Genomic DNA, 21225 nt, shown 5'->3' on the forward strand with positions numbered 1-21225 from the left:
CAATATTTTATATCTTATAAAAATTATATGACTAGGATTTGTATATTTTGGTATATATGAGTTTTACCTTAAAAAAGGAAATAGTAAAAACTAATCAAGTAATGAGTGAAGAGTGTAAGTGAAGAGCTAGAGGACACAGGAACGGCTAAGTGTCTGTAAGTGCTGAAGCTGGGCGACGGGTACATGAGGGCTCATGATACTGTTCTGCATACTTTGAATTGTTAAAATTTTTTAATAGAAAGTTTTTAAAGAAGAGGATCATGTGGTTCTTACTACTTCGTAACAACAATGAATGCTTTTTTTTTTTTAAACTGGCTTCCAGTTAGTCAGAAAATCGGAAGAAAGGGCTGGGATCCCTGATTCTTTATCCTAAAAGTCCTGTCCCCAATTACCTGCCTGAGAAATTTCTTTTCCATGTTTCAAAGCCTAGATGAGGTATCCCTTCCTCTTTGAAGACTTTCCTAACTCCACTCCTTTTTCTCTGCTCATTTAATTCCTTATGTATAAAAACTGAAAACTTTCATTAGCATTTGGGTAATGCTACGTTTTAACTGTCTATTTATGTATACGTCTCTCCTATTAAATGTTATGTCATCTTTTTCTTTGATTCCTAATGGCAAGTGCAGTGTCTGAACATCAAACCAAGGATCACCCCTGTGCAGGCCACTGGAGCATAAGGCACACTACAGACCCAGAAAATGCCGGCTGCAATAACCTGGCAGCAAGCAGTCGCTAAGTCCAGTAACTGATTAAAGCAGGTCAACAGTCGGTGGGGCCCAGGAATAGACAGACAGTGTGGTTTCCCCTCAGCTGAGCTGTCTTCATTACATTCTGGTCTTCCCGTTCCTAGGGGGAAAAGCTAAAGATGCTTCACTTCTTTGAGGAAGAAACAAAAGAACACAGGGGCACCTGGTGTTCCTTCTACTGTAAGCAGGAAGTCACTTTTTCGCTAGAATATCCAATAATGTTGCCAGGGTTTCATAGTGTGAGGACAAGAGCCCAATCAGTTCATAAATAGGCCAAGATGACACCCTACTGCATCCTACCCTCCCAAAAAAGGAATAATTTCTTCTCTATACACCAGATCCCATGGCGAGGATGGTGTAAAATGTACATTACAAATACAGCATAGAAAGGCTTTGTGAGCGGAACAAAAGGAGACTAAAAGGGAAGCCTTAAAAACAAAACACTGGTTTCAAGCAGTCCACTAAAATTCCGTATTGTTAAAAATTCTATTATACAAGATAAAGTGTTCTCACTACATTTTCATTCAGAATAACGTAAGATATTCACATTGTCCTAACTCATAATTTATGTTCAACTTAACTGTTTTGGATACTTGTGTCTCTGCCACCTTTTATTAGTAGCGAGTAATTAATCTACGCTTCAACTCAGCGCACAGAGCACAGCTGCCGCAAACCTGTACTTGCTCTCCTCCACCAGGAACGTCTGTCTTTCCTGGTGGCTGTGCGCTCCGCTTACCTTCTCACTGAACCTCTCTGATTCATTAGCTAGAACTTTCTGTCAGCACCTACTGAAGAGAAGTAAGTGCACGGTTTTCCAGCCCACTGCTTTACGATGCAGAATCACGTGACCAACAAGGATGATGTGTGTTATAAGACGGATAATGGATCTCACTGCATCCACTGCGATATCATTAAGGCAAACTGAGTATATCCCTCAAACGGAGCCAATTCCTGGGTATTTCTTAACACTTTTCTCTTCATGTTCTAGGAACACTTGGACAATACAACTTCAGTTTGTGACAAAGCTCATGCTCACTAAATTATTTCACATTCAATAAAGACCAAAATTAGAATCTCTCAAATCCCACCAACTTTTCCTGATGCTGCCTATTGAATATCTACAGTGGACTATTAATTAGCTGCAGAAAAAGAGAAAGTCAGTGATGAGAATAATCCCTCCTGATTTGTGCTTTAGATTATGTACACTTACACATGACAATAACCTTCCTAAATGTTTACTCAGTCTTTGAAAATATCAAGGTGGATGTGATTTTTTACAGAGCACACACTAACAGACAGAAGTGGGAAAATGCTACCTCCACGAGCACCCTCGGTGGCAAGGAGAGAAGCAGCCTGGAATTTATACCTTGTTGGAAGTAACCCACAGAATAGACGGCATCCATGGGGATGGATGAACACGCTGTGCTTCGACAGGAGGAATCCCCCTTCCCAGGACGGCTCTCAGGAGTGTCATCACTGAGTTCCACTTAGCAAAGCACTTTACAAACGGGGGCTAAAAATCCTGAGTATGGCTGCTTTTCATACACATCCCTGTTTTCATCTTCGTGCCTCGTGTAAAATCCCCAGGTTCCAACCAGGAGTGCCTGAGCAGGTCAGTGAAGGCTCTGGACTGGTAAAGGGTCTCCGATCCTGGGCCTCTCTTGCTGGTAACACCAGGAATTCAGGAAAAGGGGACGGGGATCACATACAACTAGATGTGAAAAGCAACTAGAAGTAGGGAGTGAAAATGTATATTAAAGAGAAATGCAAAAAATAAAGCCTTCTACACTAGAGTTGCTGTAGCTTAAAATATATATAGCTCAGACGAACATGGAAAAAAGAGAATACTTCCTGTCCAATCAGAAGGAAAGCCCCTTGGCCACACATCGCCCTTCCGAGTTGGACACCGCAGGAGGAGGATTTGTCTAGGCGCTCTCCTTCCTCCAGTCCCTACGAAATGAGTCACGGAAGCTTCTCTGTCGCTTCTTCCATCTGCCCCACACCCCTCCCAAATCTACATCCCCAAAATTCATTGCGCCCCATGCTTTATCAATGAGCAGCATTAAATCTCCGATTCCCTTTCATGGCAAAGGACAACATGAAAAGACACACCTGCATCTGTGTGAAAATCTGAGCTTTCTGGCACTCTTCCAAACTGGGCCCAAAAGCAGCCATCACGTGCTCCTCCGTCCCAATCATCTGTACGATTTCCTGGTCACTCTCAACACCCATGGCCTAGGACGGAGAGAAAAGAGAGAGAGAGTGTTGGCTTTGTGTTAACTCACTGACATTTGCTTATGCTAATTTGGCATTGTTTGTGGGTATTACTTCTAAGCAAAAGCTAGCTCTTTCCTCAGAAATGGTGCCATCTGGCATTGGCAGCCATAGCCCAGGCTGCAGAAGAACCTGAAACAGAAATTCTGATTAGGAAGAGGAAAACAAACATTCTCAAGCACTTTTGGCATGTGTACTATCTTCTAAAATTTATAAATATCCTGTGAGTTTCACCATGAAAAAAGGAAGCAGGGAGGTACAGTGGATACAAAGGCACACTGAGAAACACACACACAGGGACAGCCAAAGAGCAGATCGGAAAATGTGCAGTGCTGAAAATAAACAGCTTTGTCAAAAGAATGATTTTTCTGAAAATTGCCAAATTGCTTGCATTCAGGCTAAAAGAATTTTTCCTAAGGGATGTTTCACCTCTCTTCTAGAGACACCACGCTGCTTTATGCAGGTTTTAAAAGAGATCTTCTAAAGACTAAGAACACACTTAACAGGTTTAAGAAACCCACTTATCTTAAGTGTTTCAAGGTGGCAGCCAGCAATGCAGGTCTTTGTAGATTCCACATGGTGTGAAGGCTAACTCCTTCACACATTGGCCTGGAATTCTGCCACAGCAAGAAACAGAGCAAATCGCACTAACCCTCTCTTGGCGGAGAAATCATCTGCTCCTTAGAAGTTAAGGGGAAAGTGATGTTTGCATTAAAATTTTTACTTTACCTATGCAGAGAAAACAGAACTGGAGATAACGTCTCGTTAGGCTTTGATGCTCTGGCTCTCAGCTCTCCGTCCACACGCAAGAGGGAAAGGTTAAGTTCAATCCCGAGTTCCATCGCACAGACCGTCAAGAACATCACCCTGAGCACACGATGCAAAGGGCACCTCTCCGAGGTGTCTGTCCTAACGTGCTGTCAACAGCCCGTGCTATTCGTGCTAACAACAGCCCGAATAACCACTACTGTCACGTCACCTCTGTGACCTGTTTTCTCATTTCTGTAACAAGAGGACACAACCAGGTCTCTTCCAGCTCAAAATTCTACGGTTGAGTTTTAGTTGTATTCTGTAAATGTGACATGGATACTTTAGGATCAGATGTAGACTTATTTAAAGTTTTGAAGGTTTTTTCACACGGAGCTAAATATATGCTGTGTCCCTTTCAGGCCAACTGTGGTGCTTTAAAAAATGTCCACCAGTTCTTTGACACCCCCTTCAAAAGGCAAGGACTAATTTTCCTTCCCCTGAGTGTACGCTAACCTTAAAGGCTTACCTCTACAGAAAAAAAACGTGTAAGCAACAGTGTATGACTTTGGAGCCCTGGCCATAAAGGCACTGCAGCTCCCTGCTTCCTGTTTCTCGGTGCTCCTCTGGGGGAAGCCAGCAGCCCTGCCCTGAAGACACTCAAGCAGTCTATGGGAAGACTCATGGTGAGGCCAGCTGCCATGTGGGTGGGCCATGATGGAAGGGGGCCCTCCAGCTCCAATTCAGCCTTCAGATGACTGCGGCCTTGGCTGACATCTTGACTCATGAATGACCCTGAGCTAGAACTGCCTGGCCAAGCAACTCCCAAATCCCTGACCAGCAGAAACAGTGCTCTGATTTGTTATACAGCATAGATTCACTGAGAGACCAAGTTCTGGGATTCAATCTACTGTTTAAACTTAAAAACATTTTTTAAGTGTATAACTTGTTCAAAATTTTTATTTCGTGAACAAATAAAGAAGGTCTCAGGCTACAAATCTCTTTTTTGTGCCTTAATTTTTGTCTATTTTTATCTCTACTTTGAAATGATGCATTTATTTAACTGGGCACTGAACATATACTCCATTATTTAAAAATTACACACGTTCAGTGAAACACTTAGCCTTTCATGGATTAAAGGAGAGCACTCCTAAAAATGATCCGTCCTAATTTTTACTTATTTTTATTTTCCATAGTGCAAAGTCATTACGCACTAGGAAGCTTAACTTAAAAATCAACAGCATGATAAAGATATGCCAGTTCTGTTCAAAGCAGATCAGGTTTTCAAACTATATATTTTTTTAAATATATCTAGTCAGTGCCTAATTCTTGATAAAAGTTGTATATATGATGACTGAGCCACTGCAGCACCTGGGGGCTCTCTCCCCCGAGGAGTCGGCGCACCGGGCTACAACCTGGGCAGAGTGGAGGTTCTGCAGACGCCGTCTCTCTGCTGTCGCTGGGGAGCCACACCACGTGGTGCTTCACGGCGCTGAAGGGGAGATGCCAGGGGCGTCCTTCAGGGCCAAATTTGGTAAGTAACCCTCTGCCTCCCTGTCTTCCTCCTCCGTTCCTTTTCTTCCATTCTTTTTGTTTGCACATTAGAACAAGTAAAGACTTAAAATATAGTGTGGCAAATAGTATGCAACTCTCAAAGTTTTATCTGGAGTTCAAACTTTGAAACTCAAACAGAAAAAGTCCCATCTGTGCTAGAAAGAATGGCTTTCCTTTAATACCTCCAGAGTCCGAGTGAAGGCAGTCTTCCATGTCCTTTTCAGTATAAGGTGCAGGACTGGGGTGGGACTGCCACCTCCAGCCAGACTGAAGGTAAAGAACCCCTTGTTATTTTCTTCTTCCTTCCTGTGTCTCTGAAAAGTGCCCGCTTAGCCCACAGGTGCTTATGAGTGGCTGCTCCCAGAGTTGTTCGGTGTCAGGAATCTATTGCCTTTGTTCAAACGTTAAACAAAAACCTGGTCTTACTTTCCTTTCCTTGTTTTTACTTAATATTCTTGGCTAGGATGAAAATCAACATTTATACTTCTGGACATTAATAATATTGATCAGTGATATCCTTTGCCAGTGAAGGAAATTTTTCTTATAAATGTAAACCATAAGAAATAGCAATTCAGATTCCTTGACCTAGTGTCTTGGTCAGATTCAAGGTGATTTTGCAAAATGCACATCAAGCATTCTGGTGGCAACCCAGAAACTGGAGGGCGCTTCTAAGAAAGTTCTCAACAATGTAAACATTCCTAAGTGAGGATGAGAGTTAGTAACCGGGCACCAGGGGAGCTTATATCCAAGTTCAGACTCACAATGTATTATTATTTGTTCCCTCCTGCATCTCCTACGTCCTGCTTCTCAATTCTCCTTATTCGTCACACTCCTGCTTTCACTGCTGTGGGCAGTGTGCATTTGTTTCCAATAGGTCTTTATTCCCACCTGTTTACCTGACTTTTGAGTCTCATGGGAATGTGCACATCAAATTCCTTCCTAAAATACGATGGTTTGTAGGAAGCTTAGTTACACAATAAATGTCTTGCTAATTTTTCAAGATGTTTTATGGACCCAAAAACCTACAGATTTACATGTATTTTGCTGCACCAGTAAATAACCCATTCACTGGGGGCTACCTTTGACAGACAGGACACTCCTTTTGAAAGTTTTATAGGTATAAAATATATGTCGAAATTTATCAATCTTAATTTTTAAACCAATAAAAAAACGAGTTTATCCTTCGATCACGCATGCTGAGCTGCATCGGCTCTGATGGGGATAGCGTACGTGTAGGACCACCTACACGTTCTCCTCGGCTCGCAAGTGCAGTCACGAATGTCAGAGAGGAATGGCTCCCTGTGAAAACCTTAATAGAATATAAGTTACATTTTACATGTTAATCTCTCAAAATAATGTTACATGGGTTTCCATGAAATCCAAATATAAGAGAAAGAGTACTAGGGCAACTAATTTGCTGTGGAATCTAAGCACCTTTCTCTAAAATCTTTAGATGTAAAACTCTGTACTGATGCACAGCACTTCTCCGAGGAAAGCCCAGACACTAAAAGGGATCCGTGGGGGACAGACACCACATGAACCATGCAAAAGGATACAGCAGGAGATGGTCTCACTGAGACAGGAGCAGGATCCTGGAGCCAAAATGGCAGTAGCTTTCTGGATCAGCCCCCTTTCTTGAGACACATTAATACCTAAAACATCTAAACTAGCGGCTACCTAGATTATTTTAATAATTAATTTTTAGTTCAGTAATCTCCACGTGAAAAAGATGTATACTTGATTGCCTATTTTGGTCTTTATTAATGTTGTAATAAAAGTCCATCCTCACTTAACATATGGATTGCCACTTCAAGTTGCCCTGATGCTAAATCTAAGGAATAATTTTATAATTGCATAGAATTCTCAAGTGGCCTAATATGGATCTAAGTAGACTGCTTGGGCCTTCCAAATATTTCTAAGCTGTGAAGCAAAGACATGCCAAGCACATGGTAAATGACACCATATGTGTAGAAAAAATGATCAGTGACAAAGCTTTCCTCTAAAAGGAATAAACTCTTCCCGAGTCTCAAATACCCTGAAATACAGGGTGATAACTCAGCCAGGTTATCATCCAAAGAGCTCCAGCTCCAAAGACCAAACTGACTTTATGACTATTTAGCCTTCAGAAGTCACAGCTACAAATAAATGACATATTGCTAAGGAAACTACAGCAAAATGCCCAACCATCTTGCTCTACAGACATAATTTGGGCATCTGAAAACTAGCTTTACATAGTGCTCTTTGTACTCTAGATATCTGAAATCAGTTCGCCTAATTTAAATCAAAAGTGAGTGCTATATAATAACCTTATGAAAAAACAGCAGAGAAAATACATTTCAGCACAAGCTCACCCAGTCTGGCCACCAGCAATAGGAACGAAAATAAGGAGACATGTTCTTTGAAAAGTGGCATGAGGTCTTCTGCTTGGATGTTCACTGAGTGTGACCAAAAGTGTGACTTTTAAAGGACAGAAGGACAAATACTAACAAGCAGAACAGAATGATATGCAGGATAATGGTGATATGTTGAATTATATCAAGGAAAGAAAGGGGATAACTTCTTAAAGTATCTAATACTAAGAAATCTCTAATTTTTCTTTAAAGTAGACAGAAGTCAACTTATTATTACCAAAAGCACTCCTGGCAGATAATAAAAGAACTGTGATGACCCTCTTTAACTGTGTGATTTTTTCTTTTTTAAAAAATTTACTTATTGATTTCAGAGAGGGAGGAGGAGGAGCGAGAGAGAGAGAGATCGATTTGCTGTTCCACTTATTTATGCGTTCATTGGTTGGTTCTTGCAGGTGCCCTGACTGGGGATCGAACCCATACCCCTGGCACTACCGGGAAGACGCTCTAACCAACTGAGGTACCCAGCCAGGGCAATTTTTTTTCTTTAAATACCAAAAATTTCAGTATGTTGGCTTCCAGGAAACAATGCCAAGCATCCCCCTGAAACTCAATCCTCTTTTCTGCAAAAACTTTCAGACTGCAGATGCCATCATAGCACAACCGCTGAATACGTGTGAATGCAAAATGTGAAGTGGGGACGATTCATGGGCAGAAGAACCTTTGTAGTGATTCAAGTACGTAAATAAGGCTGATTTAGGTCTTAAAAGCTTTGTCCATCATATTCAGACTCAGCATGGACTCTGGGAACCCTGCTGCTTCTGTCGCTTTTAGCCAATTGTCGGTTACAATCAACAATCATCAAGTCCTAATGACTGTCAAAGTCTCTGTTAAGGCCACACAACAGAAGAAGAGAAATGATCTGACTTTTCTGGTATCCCAGTTTATTTTTCTGGGCTTCCGACATGAAACGTGCAAGGAAAACTAAGGACAGAGAAAGAGCGTCCTCCTTCCAGGCAGTCTTGGTTTTCAAACACCACATGATCTCATTTGCTCTTCACCACTGTCCTCTCGGATGAAATTCTCACTGGAGAGGTGAATCATCCAAGACTCAGAGAGGTCAAGACACTTGCCCAAGGTCACACAGCTTACGAGTTAAGAAGCTGGAATCCAACCTAGATCTGTCTGATCCTAAGCAATCCAGTACCCTGTGCACCTCCCAGATGGGTCAGGGGTGTCCAACCTTTTGGCGTCCCGGGCCACACTGGAAGAAGAGCTGCATTGGGCCACACAGTAAATACATTGTGACACGTAATCACACACACACACAAAAACTCGTCATTTTTTAAGTACATTCACAATCTTGTGTTGGGCCACGTTCACGGCCACCCCGAGCCACATGTGGCCCGTGGGCCGCAGGGTGGGCACCCCCGGAATAGTGAGTATCAAACGTGTTTCCACCAGATTGTTAAAATATCCCTAGAGTAAGAAACCAAAAAAAATTGGCAGAAATTTGAACTGAATATTTAAACTGAAAAGTTTGAACTGAAATTTAAAAATATTTAATTCTGATATACTCATGATACACTATGTATCATACACATTATACGTAGACTTGGATACATTTCAGGAGAAAAACGTGGCAGCATGTACCAAAATTATTGTAAAGGATGTAATTCCACTCCTAGGAATTAAGTCTCACAAAATAATCAGCAACATGCACAGACATGCATGTGTAAGGCTATCCAGGGTCGTGCATAAGAGTGAAAACCTTGGGAAAAAAATAACACCTAATGTCCCGCCACAGGAAACTGGTTAAATACATCACACATGTGCAATTTCTACATAGTACCTACTAAAGCTAATGTGTACACTCATATTTACAGACATGGGAAACTATTTACAATTCACAGTTAAGTAAAGAAAGTAAAATTGATGTGTATACCACAAAAGCAAAGGAAAAAAAGTTGGAAAACTATATCCACACATAAAGTTATATTTTTTGGCAGCTTTCTACATTTTTACAATGCAAGAACTATTTTATAATCAGAAAGGAACAAGTCAGAAATCTCATAAAAAATGTACATAATTAATAGCCCATGATAAAAAAGGATTTAAGTCAGCTATATATATATATACATTTATGGCATACATATTAAATAAACTTGACGAGAGACTATTTTATCAAGCGTTTGTCATCTAGCTAAAAAATTAGTTAATAATGATTTTTTGATTGTCATGCATCTAGTGATGCGTTTCCCATGTGAGTGATACATTACATGCATCATAATTAATTTATAATTTCTAGTGTAAGAAAGGTAGTCCTATGCACCTTTTCAAGCATCAAAAACTTTAAAAAAATTCCTTTCATACATGGGAGCATACTGCCCTCTGCTGGAAATGTAATTTTATATAAATAAAATTTCCTTTACTGAACACAATTATGTACACAAGACACTGCACTGGGTACTGTGAGATCCCAACAAAAAAGGCCAAAATTACTTCTGTGCTTAAAATATATATAAAATTCAAAGGAAGGTAATAAGGTATATTTATGAATTCTCCTTGGCCCCCTGATAATAATAATAATAATAATACATCATCATCATCATCCTAAAAACAAAATAATGGTACAATCTCATTTACAGAACTCAAAAACACCCTGGCTGGTGTGACTCAGTTGGCTGGGCTTTGTCCCATAAAACAAATGGTTGCCAGTTCGATTCCTGGCCGGGGTGCATGCCTGGGTTGTGTGCAAGAGGCAACTGATAGATGTTTCTCACACCGATGTTTCTCTCCCTCTTTCTCCCTCCCTTCCCCTCTCTCTAAAAACAAATAAATAAAATCTTTTAAAAAAAAGATAGAGAACTGTAAAGCATGTTGAGCTCTACTACATATAAAAAATGTCTATAACCCCGACTGGGTGACTTGGTTGGTTGGAGCGTTGTCGCGTACACCAGGGGTTGCAGGTTTGATTCCCAGTCAGGGCACGTACCTGGATTGCAGGTTCGATCCCCAGTCGGGGCTGGTATGGGGAGTAGCCAGTCCATGTTTCTCTCTCACATCTGTGTTTCTCTCTGCCTCTCTCTCTGTGTCTCTTTCACTGTCTCTCTCTCTCCTTCACAGACAACTCCTAGCAACAGCTCTCTGGCCCCCTTACATGAGGAGACCCATCTGCCCCCTGACCCCTATGCTCTGCCACCTGGTTACAGCTTCAATGGGGCAGTTCAGCTCCTTTCTCACTCCTCAAGGTTCACAGCCAAATGTTTTCCCTTTTTAACCAACTTAGTTAACTCCACCTCAGAGGATCTCTTTCTGTTTTCTCTCACCACGACCCACAGAATATTTCCACTACCATTATCAACTGTTGAACAGAAATACCTAACTCTGAAGTGAAACTAAATAATGAGAAATGAGTATTATCAACCTCTAAAATGATTTGAAGTACTCAGTATCCCTTCAGTATTTCCTCAGGTAATCTGAGCTTTTTATCTCCATTGACTAGTTATCAAGATTCATTTAATACCCATATACAGTTGATCATCGTTATCCACAGTAGATGTTTTCTACAAAGTTGCCCAAAACACTGAATTAATGAATACTGAAGCACTGTTTCTAGGGGAAATACTGCTAAGGTTCTGTGAGCCTCTGATTACATTTTCTTCAACTGATTAATACAGAACCCTGTTTTACACGTGTTTGTATTTAAAGATACCTTATGTAATATATATGTGATTCATTTACACTGATGTCACAGTCAACAGCACTGTATCTCACACCTGAACAGAGCTTATCCAACACATATCTCCTCCATAAGGCCCACCACAGCCTTCTTGCACCTTGGAACTCCAGACAGCACTTCAGCACTATATTCGGGGGTCCTTTTAAGGAGCAAAACCACCAACAAAAGGTACAAAACTGCAAAAAACATGGCACTGAATAGACTGCCAAAGGGGCAGTTTTTAACAGTATAAGAGCTGAAATGAGAAGGCAGTGTTGCCTTGTTTGACCTCAGCTGGGAAAGTACCTGCTTGGTGACTTAAATTTTTCCCAGCTCTGGGCCTGTGCACGTCCATGAAGAATTGTAAAAGCACCCCAAACACTGATTTGCAGTGACAAATAAATTTTAGCAATTAGGAGAATTGGCAAAGATAGAATCTGTGAATACTGAGGACCAACTCTATGATACACGATCAACTATTTTTGTTTTGCTTAATGACTCATACTCTAACTGTTCATAGAATTTGCATAATATTTAAGTCTCAGGACAAATTAAATAAGCCTCTATACAATTATATGAGAAGATACCATTTAGAAATTAATTCTGTAAGACTGTCTTTTGGATTCTAAGCCAGTAATTCATAAACAAGCTGAAAAAAAAACCAGTTGTAGAGTGAAGAGTCATGTTTATGTAGAAACTCACCAGAATCCAGAAGTCCATAAAAAAGAACAATGACCTTGGTCCACATTCTTTGCCCTATTGAAAATCCCACTACTAGAAATTCAGCCTACAGATATCCTTGCCCGTGTGTGACATGATATTACAGCAGTTTCACAATAGCGAGAGAGAGATATGTCCACTGATGAGGGAGTGATTACATAAAGGAAGTTTGCTGGAAAGAATACAGGTCTGTATGGAGTAATGTAACACCACCTCCAAGATGTAAGCTACAAAAAAAATGCTAAGGGCAAAACAATACGCAATGTATGTTGCTAAACAAAACAACAAAAACGTACTCTATGCTCATGTGCTTGCGCGTGCACAGACTAGTGTGCTATCTTTGGGCAGAGCTATGTGATCAGGTACAGATGGGCAGGGGGCTTACTCATCACTATAAACCCTCGGGTACCTTTGGATTTTTTTAATAATATATCCATTAAAAACTGGTTCCTATTTTTAAAAATATCTGGACCTTATTCTTATTAGCTTTCAACTTAAAATATATTACAAGACTAACAACTTATCCATGCCACAAATCTTTCTATTCTTAGATCTCCTTACCCTCTAAATTTCTAATTACATATGAAAGTAAACCAGAGACACAAAACAAGAACAGACTCCTAGATACAAAGAACGGACTGGCGGCTGCCAGATGGGAGGGTGCTGAGGGGCTGTGTGAAGAAGGTGGAAGGATTAAGAAGTACAAATTGACGTTTACAAAACAGTCATGGGGACATAAAGCACAGCGTGGGGAATGCGGTCAGTGATACTATAATAAGCAGGTGTGCTGTCAGCTGGGTACTGCTAGTCTTATCAGGGGACCCCTCTGTGAGTTATATAAATGCTAACCACGATGCTGAAGTTAACAGAAGACTGAATGTTAACTGTAACTGAAAAAAATCAAAAATTTAAAAATTAAGAAACTCTGTATAATTTTCAGTAGATACCGGCAACCTTACCTTAAATATAATCACAATGGGAATATCCTCTGATAAAGTATTATGCCTTAAATAAAATCGTCCTTGTTTCACAGCCATATTGGTTCTGCTTTTCTTCTCATGGGTAGAGCTACAAGAAAACACAAGTTGGTTAAACATCCCCACTTAGTTTCAACCTAGTCATATGCAATAGTAAAGTCTGTCAATCAATAAGATTCAAATGATCAATAATGATCAGAAAGGTCCTATCTAATAGGTGCTTTTTAAAGACGCACAGCTCCTCTCCTGTCCCTGTCGCTTCCATTTTAAAACACTATAAATGTTTCTTTGGCTTTGAGATTACGGTGGAAGTTTTATGTGTGAATGAGGGACAAGAACCAATTCTTTTTGGCCTACTTCACTTTGCTCCTGAACTGCTTGAATTCAGTGTGGGGCATATATTCATACTCAATTGTATACATTCAAAGAAAAAAACCCCAAAATGAGCCTGTACCACAATGACAGAACTATGAAGAAATGAACTGGTATGCTAATAATCCAGTAAAATATACCTACGGTCTCGGTATACAGTGAATCCAACAACAACAACGAAAAAACTAAGGCTTCTCCTTCTATTGATTACTACTAAAGTTCCACACTAAAGTTCCACACTAAAGTTCCTAGTGGATTTAAAAATATTTCAAAGCTTTATTCAATGATAATAGTAACACATACTGATCACTTGCTACATATAAGGTCTGTCCAGAAGGTATCCAGCCATGTACTATGAAAAACAGACATTTATTGAAGAAGATACAAGTTACAAGAAACACTGTATATAGGACAACGACACCTCAGTCCCCTTCAAAGTAGGCACCTTGGAACCTCACACAGTTCTCCCAATCACCATCAGATGCTCTGTCGTATTTTCTTGAATCTCATTGATGATCGGAAATCTCTTCCCTTTCAAAGGTGATTTTAGTTTTGGGAAAAGCCAGAAGTCACAGGGCACCAAATCTGGGTTACAGGGACCTGGGTGATTTGATGTTTCACAAAAAAACTCTGCATGAGACATGACGCATGAGCAGGCACATTGTCATGATGAAGCTGCCAGTCACCGGTTGCCCACAGCTATGGCCTTTTGAATCATCCAAATAGTTTCCATGGAGGAATGTTCAAGCTTGATGCAAAATTTGATGCAGATTCATTGCTCTACTCACTCAGTCATTTTGAATGCGATGGCCACACAGTACACATACATCCTCATTCAGCACACCTACTGCCCCCGCTGACTAGTACAGTGAAGTCATCATTGTTCATGCACGTACACTCCAGTCCACTCTTCGTGGCTGCCGGGTTTCACAGATGTAGCGCAAACTGTTCTCTTTATGGTAACAATGGCTGGACTTTTTCCAGGCAGACCTGGTATATACTGTTACCCATCTACATATACTAGCTCCACTCTCCTACATAGTAACACTTACTTTGAAGTGTCGCCTCCTAATCACATGTGAGGAAACCAAGGCTTAGAGAAGCTAAGTAACTGCTCATCCAAAACCTTGAGGATTCAAACGCTGATTGCCATGGTCTCGAAAACTGCGTGTAGTGGGAAGACCTGGGTTGTCGAATGATTAGACCTGTGGACAAACGCTGGCCACCTCTGATGACTGATGTGACCCTGCTCTCGAGGCCCGCTACTCAGCTCTAAAATAGAGATAATACCACTTCTCTTGGAGGACTGAGCTGACAAAAAATATATGTAAAGCACCTAGTATAGTGCCTGGATTCCAGTAACTACTCAATAAATGGCTATTTATTGTTAGTTTCCTCTCTATCTGAAAGAAAAATGAAGACTCTTGAGTTATGCAGTTCATCACAGGTTGTTAGAAGAAAAATTCTGTTACATACTGACATCTTAACTATGTCACAATTTTTTTCCCAAAATGCATTAATCTTCAAATTTCAAATTACGTATGGTAATAAACCAGAGAAAAGAAGTTAGAAGAGTAACGTAAGGGATGCTGTTACAGGAAAATGAGTATGCTGTGAAAGTGGCTGTTGCAAAAAACAGTATGATGGTAAGTCCATGAAATAATTCACTAAATGTACTTATTCGGTAATAAGTCAGAATACACATGTAAAATTGTCAAAGACTAAAAAGAAACATGAAAAATTTAAGTGTTTTTGTATTTCTTTTCTATAAGTTTCTTTAATACTATAAATTAACACAAAATTCAACTTAAAATAACTAGTGGCCTTTCCAACAATGTCTCACACATTCATTACAGAAAATTTTAAATGACCACTTTTTTTAACTTTATTTTTATTGTTGACACTATTACAGATGTCCCTATCTCCCCCACCTTTGCCTCCCTGCCTCCCCACCCTTGCCCGCTTCCCTCTGGCCATCCCCACACAGTTGTCTGTGCCCAGGGGTTGTGCGTCTATGTTCTGTGTTAACCCCTTCACCTTCTTTCATTCAAGCTCCCCTCTCCCCTGCCCTCTGACAGCTGTCTCATGTATCCATGCTTCTGTTTCTGTTTTGTTCCTCAGTTTATTTTGCTCATTAGATTCCACATATAAGTGAGATCATATGGTATTTGTCTTTCACCAGCTGCCTTATTTCACTTAGCATAATAGTCTCCAGGTCCATCCATGCTGTTGCAAAAGGTAAGAGGTCCTTCTTTTTTTTACAGCTGACTAGCATTCCATTGCATAAATGTACCATAGGTTTTTTTATCTACTTGCCTACTGATCAACACTTGGGCTATTTCCAAATCTTGGCCATTGTAAATAATGCTGCTGTGAACCTCCGGGTGCGTATATTCTTTCGAATGGGTGTTTCAGGTTTCTTTGGATAGATTCCCAGAAGTGGGATCAATCAATACTCTATGCTTACAGTCTTTCACAACAAACTGAATACAGACAGTTTAAATATTGCACTGCTGTTATCAGAGAAAAATAACTGGGTACCTCCGTATCAAAAGACAGCCGTCTGATACTAATGGAACTATCAACATTTCTTAGGAACGCCACCTCTGCTTCCCATACCTGGTCACTGAAGCACCGACCGCCCCTTTTCGGTCGGCCTCCACGATGATCCTGTTCTTTGACAGCTGCTCTTGGATGAGAATAACTTTTTCCACTCCTTTGACAATGAAGTAGCCACCTGCCCAAAGGAAACAAGAGGAGCTTCACTCCCTATTCCTCAAACAGTGCGGTTCAGTCACCTCCTGATGGGAATCGCTCTTCCGCTGCTTCACAGCACTGACCCCCACTTCATTCGAAGAGGTCTACTGATGCTGTTTCATGAGTTAATGGTAGCGTCGCCACACGATTTTATGCAAGAGAAGCACAAGATAATAAACTTCTTGACAGGAAATGTATCTTAGAAGCCTATGTATCCCAGCACCTGACACATGTAAGAGGTGAATGAAAATAATTGTGTTAAATAAATTAGTCTTCAGATTTTTTAAGCAGAAAAATAACTGATAATCTTTAATATAAACTGAAATTTGCTCTAAGTTTTGTAACACATCAGTGATAATGGCAGACTAGGTTTCTGTGATATCCTACACTCAATAAAACTCACAAAACATTTATCATATATATTTTTGCACAAAATTCAGAAGGGGATAAAATGAGACTTCATTTTACCTCCGGAATGCAAGTAAAACCAGGGCAACATACTCGACTTGTGCATCATTTTGTTGTAGTCTAAAAGTCACGTCCTCGTTAACCTCCCTCCAAAACCTTCTGGGACTCTATATCAACTCGACTTCAAAGAAAGTAGATTAAAGCAACTATAAATTAAGTCGATGTGAAATGTGAGTAAAGGAATTAAAAGAAACTTTCTGTTAAGTGCTAAGCTTCAAACTTTTAAAATAAACTGACTAAAAACAGATTAAAAAAAAGTAATTTTAAAAAATTTAAACAGGAGACTTATTTTTTGCCCTGTTACTGCATTTAAAAAAGCCTGAAATGAGATGTTCGAGTATTTTCAGACTAGCTACACAAGTAACTTTGTGAGATTAGTTTTGAATTTTTAAGTACACCGAGAGAGCATTACCAGTGAGCAAAGAGACAAAGAAAAGATTGACAAACCATAGCAATCAATCAGAACTTGGGGTATTAAAGTTTACAACTTGAAATAGAAGAGGAAACAGTGTATCTCTTAGAAATATGGACTAACAGAATAAAGATGGAACCATATTTCTGGATGTTTCATGAAAAAGTTTTATCAAAGTTCATTATAAAGCAGGAAGCCTGGTATTGTTTTAAGGAAAAATGCTAAGAACACAGCACCAGAAAAACAAAAACAAGGCAGGGGGCTAATGCAAGGAGTCACACATACCTGGATCTAAAGGACATTCATTCAGTTTGGCAAATTCTGCTGGCGTCTTCCCTGTGAGAACACAGTTTGAACTACGAAGCATTATGGGCATTCTGTTTAAGAGAAAACAAAAGGAAGCATCACGTACAGACCGTCACCGGCACAAAGGTAAAAAGAATGCGAACTGTGCACTGTGCTCATCTCTAAGAGGTCTACACTCCTCTCCGACACACTATAAAAGGAAGAGGAATGACAGTTACAGAAAACTTTGCAGACAGGCTTTCGTGAAAGTCGGGAATGGCAGCAGCTCTTTACTCCTGGTAAACGAAGCGACTCTTATTAGGTATGCAGAAACAGCACAGTGAATCCAAGTGTGAGAAACAGACTGTCGAAACTAGGTGGTTTTGAGAGAGAACTAAGCTAAATTTCTGGAAATGAAAAAATGTAAAAATGTAAGCATTAATTTAAATATCTATGAACCGCCTAAATCACAGATTCGACACTGCTGAGGACAGAATTGCTGAACGGGAAAGAGATCTGAAGAAATTACTGAAAATGTATTTCCAAAAGAAAAAGAGAGGGACAATGTGCAAGTCAGGGAAGAGTAGAGTCAGAGGGTAGTCACCACTCACAGGCCCGCACTGCAAGAGTTTCTAAGTGCTTCGTATCTACTGACACATGGGACCCAGAAAACAGCCCATGAACTAGGCGCCACTTCCCACATTCTCCCCATGAGGAAATGGGGCAAAGAGAACTTCAGTTGCTCACGGCCACCTCACGGGGCTGAAACGCAGGTAGTGCGGCTCTAACACCGATTATCAGCTCTCACCTGCCAATGGGCAAAGCATTGCGGATGATCCTCTGGCTGCCTCGGGTGTATTCAATGTCCACCGTGATGGGGGCAGAGTACGTCATGTCCCGCAGACGGCACTGAAATAGATTCAGATGGTCACTGCTCCTCTCAGGGAAGGAAAGGATCCTGACAGCCCCAAAGAGCTCCTCCTTTAGCAGAACTTGGGCCTGCCCTTGAACACTGAGCTGTTCCGCACGCAACCTTAGGGCACTGGGACTCACGAGCCTCCTTTCCCCTCCAGGGGATCGATGGCAGCTACAGATCCAGGCCCCACGGCAGCACCCCCGCCCCTGCCAGCCCAGACACGGAACAGATTCTGGTGCTGGTTCTCCTCTCGCTGATCTGATGCCGTCATCAGTCTGCTCCCACACCTCTGTGGCTGGCCTATTCGAAACAGTTCACCAGTGTAATGACAGTTAAAGCACACACACACAGACACACACACACAAACGAGGCAGTTTAAATGATACGTCTACACTTCCTTTTATTCTCCAAATAAACAAAACCACATCACAAAATTCCTTAACAAGTGATGGTTACAACTGCTCCGATAATCTTTAGTTTGATGTAGCTCGCAAAATAAAGTCCTTGCCTGAGCCGTGACCGGACGGAGGAAACCTCGTCAGCCTCATCCAGTGACTTCCCCATTAAATTGATGGTCATCTGGTGGCTTGTAGCCCCACAACGAATTTCTCTGATCATCCACCTTACAATTCATGGTGCTGAATCGCCTCTCTGACTTCTACTAAACCAAATAATTAAACTTTTTTTTAGCCTTTAAAACAGATGTAAGAATGTTAGATGTTCCTATAGCTGACCGGTAGAAACTGTTCATATCATGTTTGATTAGATCGAGCCTCCTCCCTCGGGCCAGACCGAAGGCGGTGTGGCGTGGTGGGGCAGAGCACGGACTCCACTGCCTGTGCTCTACCCTGGTTCTACCGCTTACGCTCCCCATAACCTTCTTCATGTCAGTTTCCTCCTATGCAAATGGGAGTAAGAATCATTTTAATTCCCAGGAGTATACATACATATTTTAAAATGGTGCCTGATTCAGAGAACTCAATACAATTACCTCGTTTTTATTAATAAGACTAACGTAATGTCCACGGTAGGCAAGCATTTGTGGGTTTTAACAAACTTATCCCTTCAAATGGAACTGAAATTTGACAGACGGGGTAAAACTCCAGGCCCCTCTGCAGGCTCCCCACGTGCCTCCCGGGCCCGTGCACCCCGTCTCTCTCATCACGGCAGCAGGCTGTGCTGGCGGGATCGGCGGTACCCGCACCCTGGGAGTCCTGCCGTGGGTCCCCTGACGGCCTACCCTCTGCTCTCCCACTGTCCCCATCTCTCCACGAGTCAAACTCTGTCCAGTAAATCTTTGCACACCCCCCCACTGCTCTAATACCTATGTTTTTCAACATCAGAAAGAATAATTATAATGACAATTGTAGCGTCAGCCTTCCTGAACTACTTCAAACTACTTTGTCTTCTCGTTTCTCCAAACTCAGTGAAGTAGTTTAGGTGACTTGCAAACTGCTAATTGGCTGCCTAGTTCCCAAAACCTTGGGAAGTCCTAGCAAAAGGGAACAGGGAGTGGGGAGGGCCACACGGGGGCACACGTATCCCGCAGTCCTCACCGCTCCTTACACAGAACAACTTCACATGTTGACCTTCCCTACACGATCCTTCCAGACATCCAAGTGTGCCACCCCTGGGGTCCCCGTGTCACGTGTTTGGTTGTGTCAATCTCCCCACAAGACTATGGACTCCTTGAGGAAGGATATGGGTCTCACTTCTTTTGTGTCTCTCAATGTTGAGACACAAAATTAACGTTCGATCAATACTTGGTGATTATGTAGTACCACCATTTATCTGGCTACTTGCTCATACTTCCTGTTTAACCTTACTTAGGCAACCACCATACAACCTAACACCTGAACTGTTGTTTCATCAAAGATTCCTGTGTTATGTTCCATAATCACTATTTTAGCTCTACAATAATACAAACCAGACAAACCTACGAGTCATTTTATTCACTGAATCAATTCCCAATTCTGCACACTTAAGTGAAAGAATTTGGAGAGAAGTCTAGTATCTGTTAAAAGCCACTCAACAGGCCTGTTCTATAACCCTCTGCTGGCACCTCTGTCAAATTCTGGTACTGAAATTCCTTCTTATCCATCTCTCCCACGAGAGCGTGAGCTTCTAGTCCTCAGTCTCCTCTCCCTAACGCAATGCCTGATGACCCTCAGAAAATGCGCTAATAGCCTCTGCAACAAACGGCACCACGCCAGGCACAAGTGGCTGGCGACGGGATGCGGACACACCACGAAAAGGCTCAGCAACAACATAAATAGGACACAGGTATATACAGAGCAAGTTAATAAAATTAAATGACAAACTAGTACAGAATTGTTTCCTAATAGAGTACAGTATTATACAAGTGTTTGTTTATTTTGGTTATGTTTCGTAACAGGTTTCTTTACCTGTTTTTAAATCATCTTTTAATTAAGGGCACAGACCCTTTGGGTTAAAGCAAACAAACTCAATTAAATTAAAAAGTGAGTTTAAAAATCACCTCATGAGGAGACACTGGTCTAGTCACATTGAAGCTTTCTTCAACGTCAGGAAGCCCGACGTAAATATTGAGGTATCTGAAAAGGAGATCGTTCCGTTACCAATTACACTTCTCCAAAGAACGTATAAACAAACAAGACAGTTTCCTCCTAAACACAGGGTTATGCTTTGACAAATGCTTATCTTCCTGAGGATGACAAACAAATTAAACATTATAATTGCAGAAATTCTTAAAGTGATAGTACCTATAGCTTCACAAAGGAGGGAAAATACCATCAGAGTATCTTTTTAAAGAATAGAGTAAATCTCTTTACAAAACTACTAGAAACATAGCTCCCTAAAAACATTTAATGAAAAAAGCAAAGTGCAAAAGAGTATCTATAGTATATTATGATTCATGTAAGAGGAAAAAACAAGGTCTGTCCAGAAAGT

The 21225-nt window shown here is 41.0% G+C and overlaps 1 protein-coding gene across 1 annotated transcript in view; it reads right to left on the minus strand.

Annotated features, from left to right (window-relative positions):
• Positions 1-21225, minus strand: part of POLR3B (RNA polymerase III subunit B) — a 105059-nt gene that overhangs the window by 73743 nt on the left and 10091 nt on the right. Inside the window, exons 5-10 of the mRNA XM_045826370.1 lie at positions 20795-20870; positions 18190-18290; positions 17382-17473; positions 16079-16196; positions 13070-13178; positions 2859-2981 (exon numbers count right to left, since the gene is read on the minus strand). Of these exons, the coding sequence (XP_045682326.1) occupies positions 2859-2981; positions 13070-13178; positions 16079-16196; positions 17382-17473; positions 18190-18290; positions 20795-20870 (619 nt within the window). The remainder of the gene's footprint in view (positions 1-2858; positions 2982-13069; positions 13179-16078; positions 16197-17381; positions 17474-18189; positions 18291-20794; positions 20871-21225) is intronic.

Source organism: Phyllostomus hastatus, unplaced genomic scaffold, assembly GCF_019186645.2.
Source record: "Phyllostomus hastatus isolate PE091 unplaced genomic scaffold, TTU_PhHast_1.1 phas_scaffold_755, whole genome shotgun sequence".
NCBI lineage: Eukaryota > Metazoa > Chordata > Mammalia > Chiroptera > Phyllostomidae > Phyllostomus > Phyllostomus hastatus.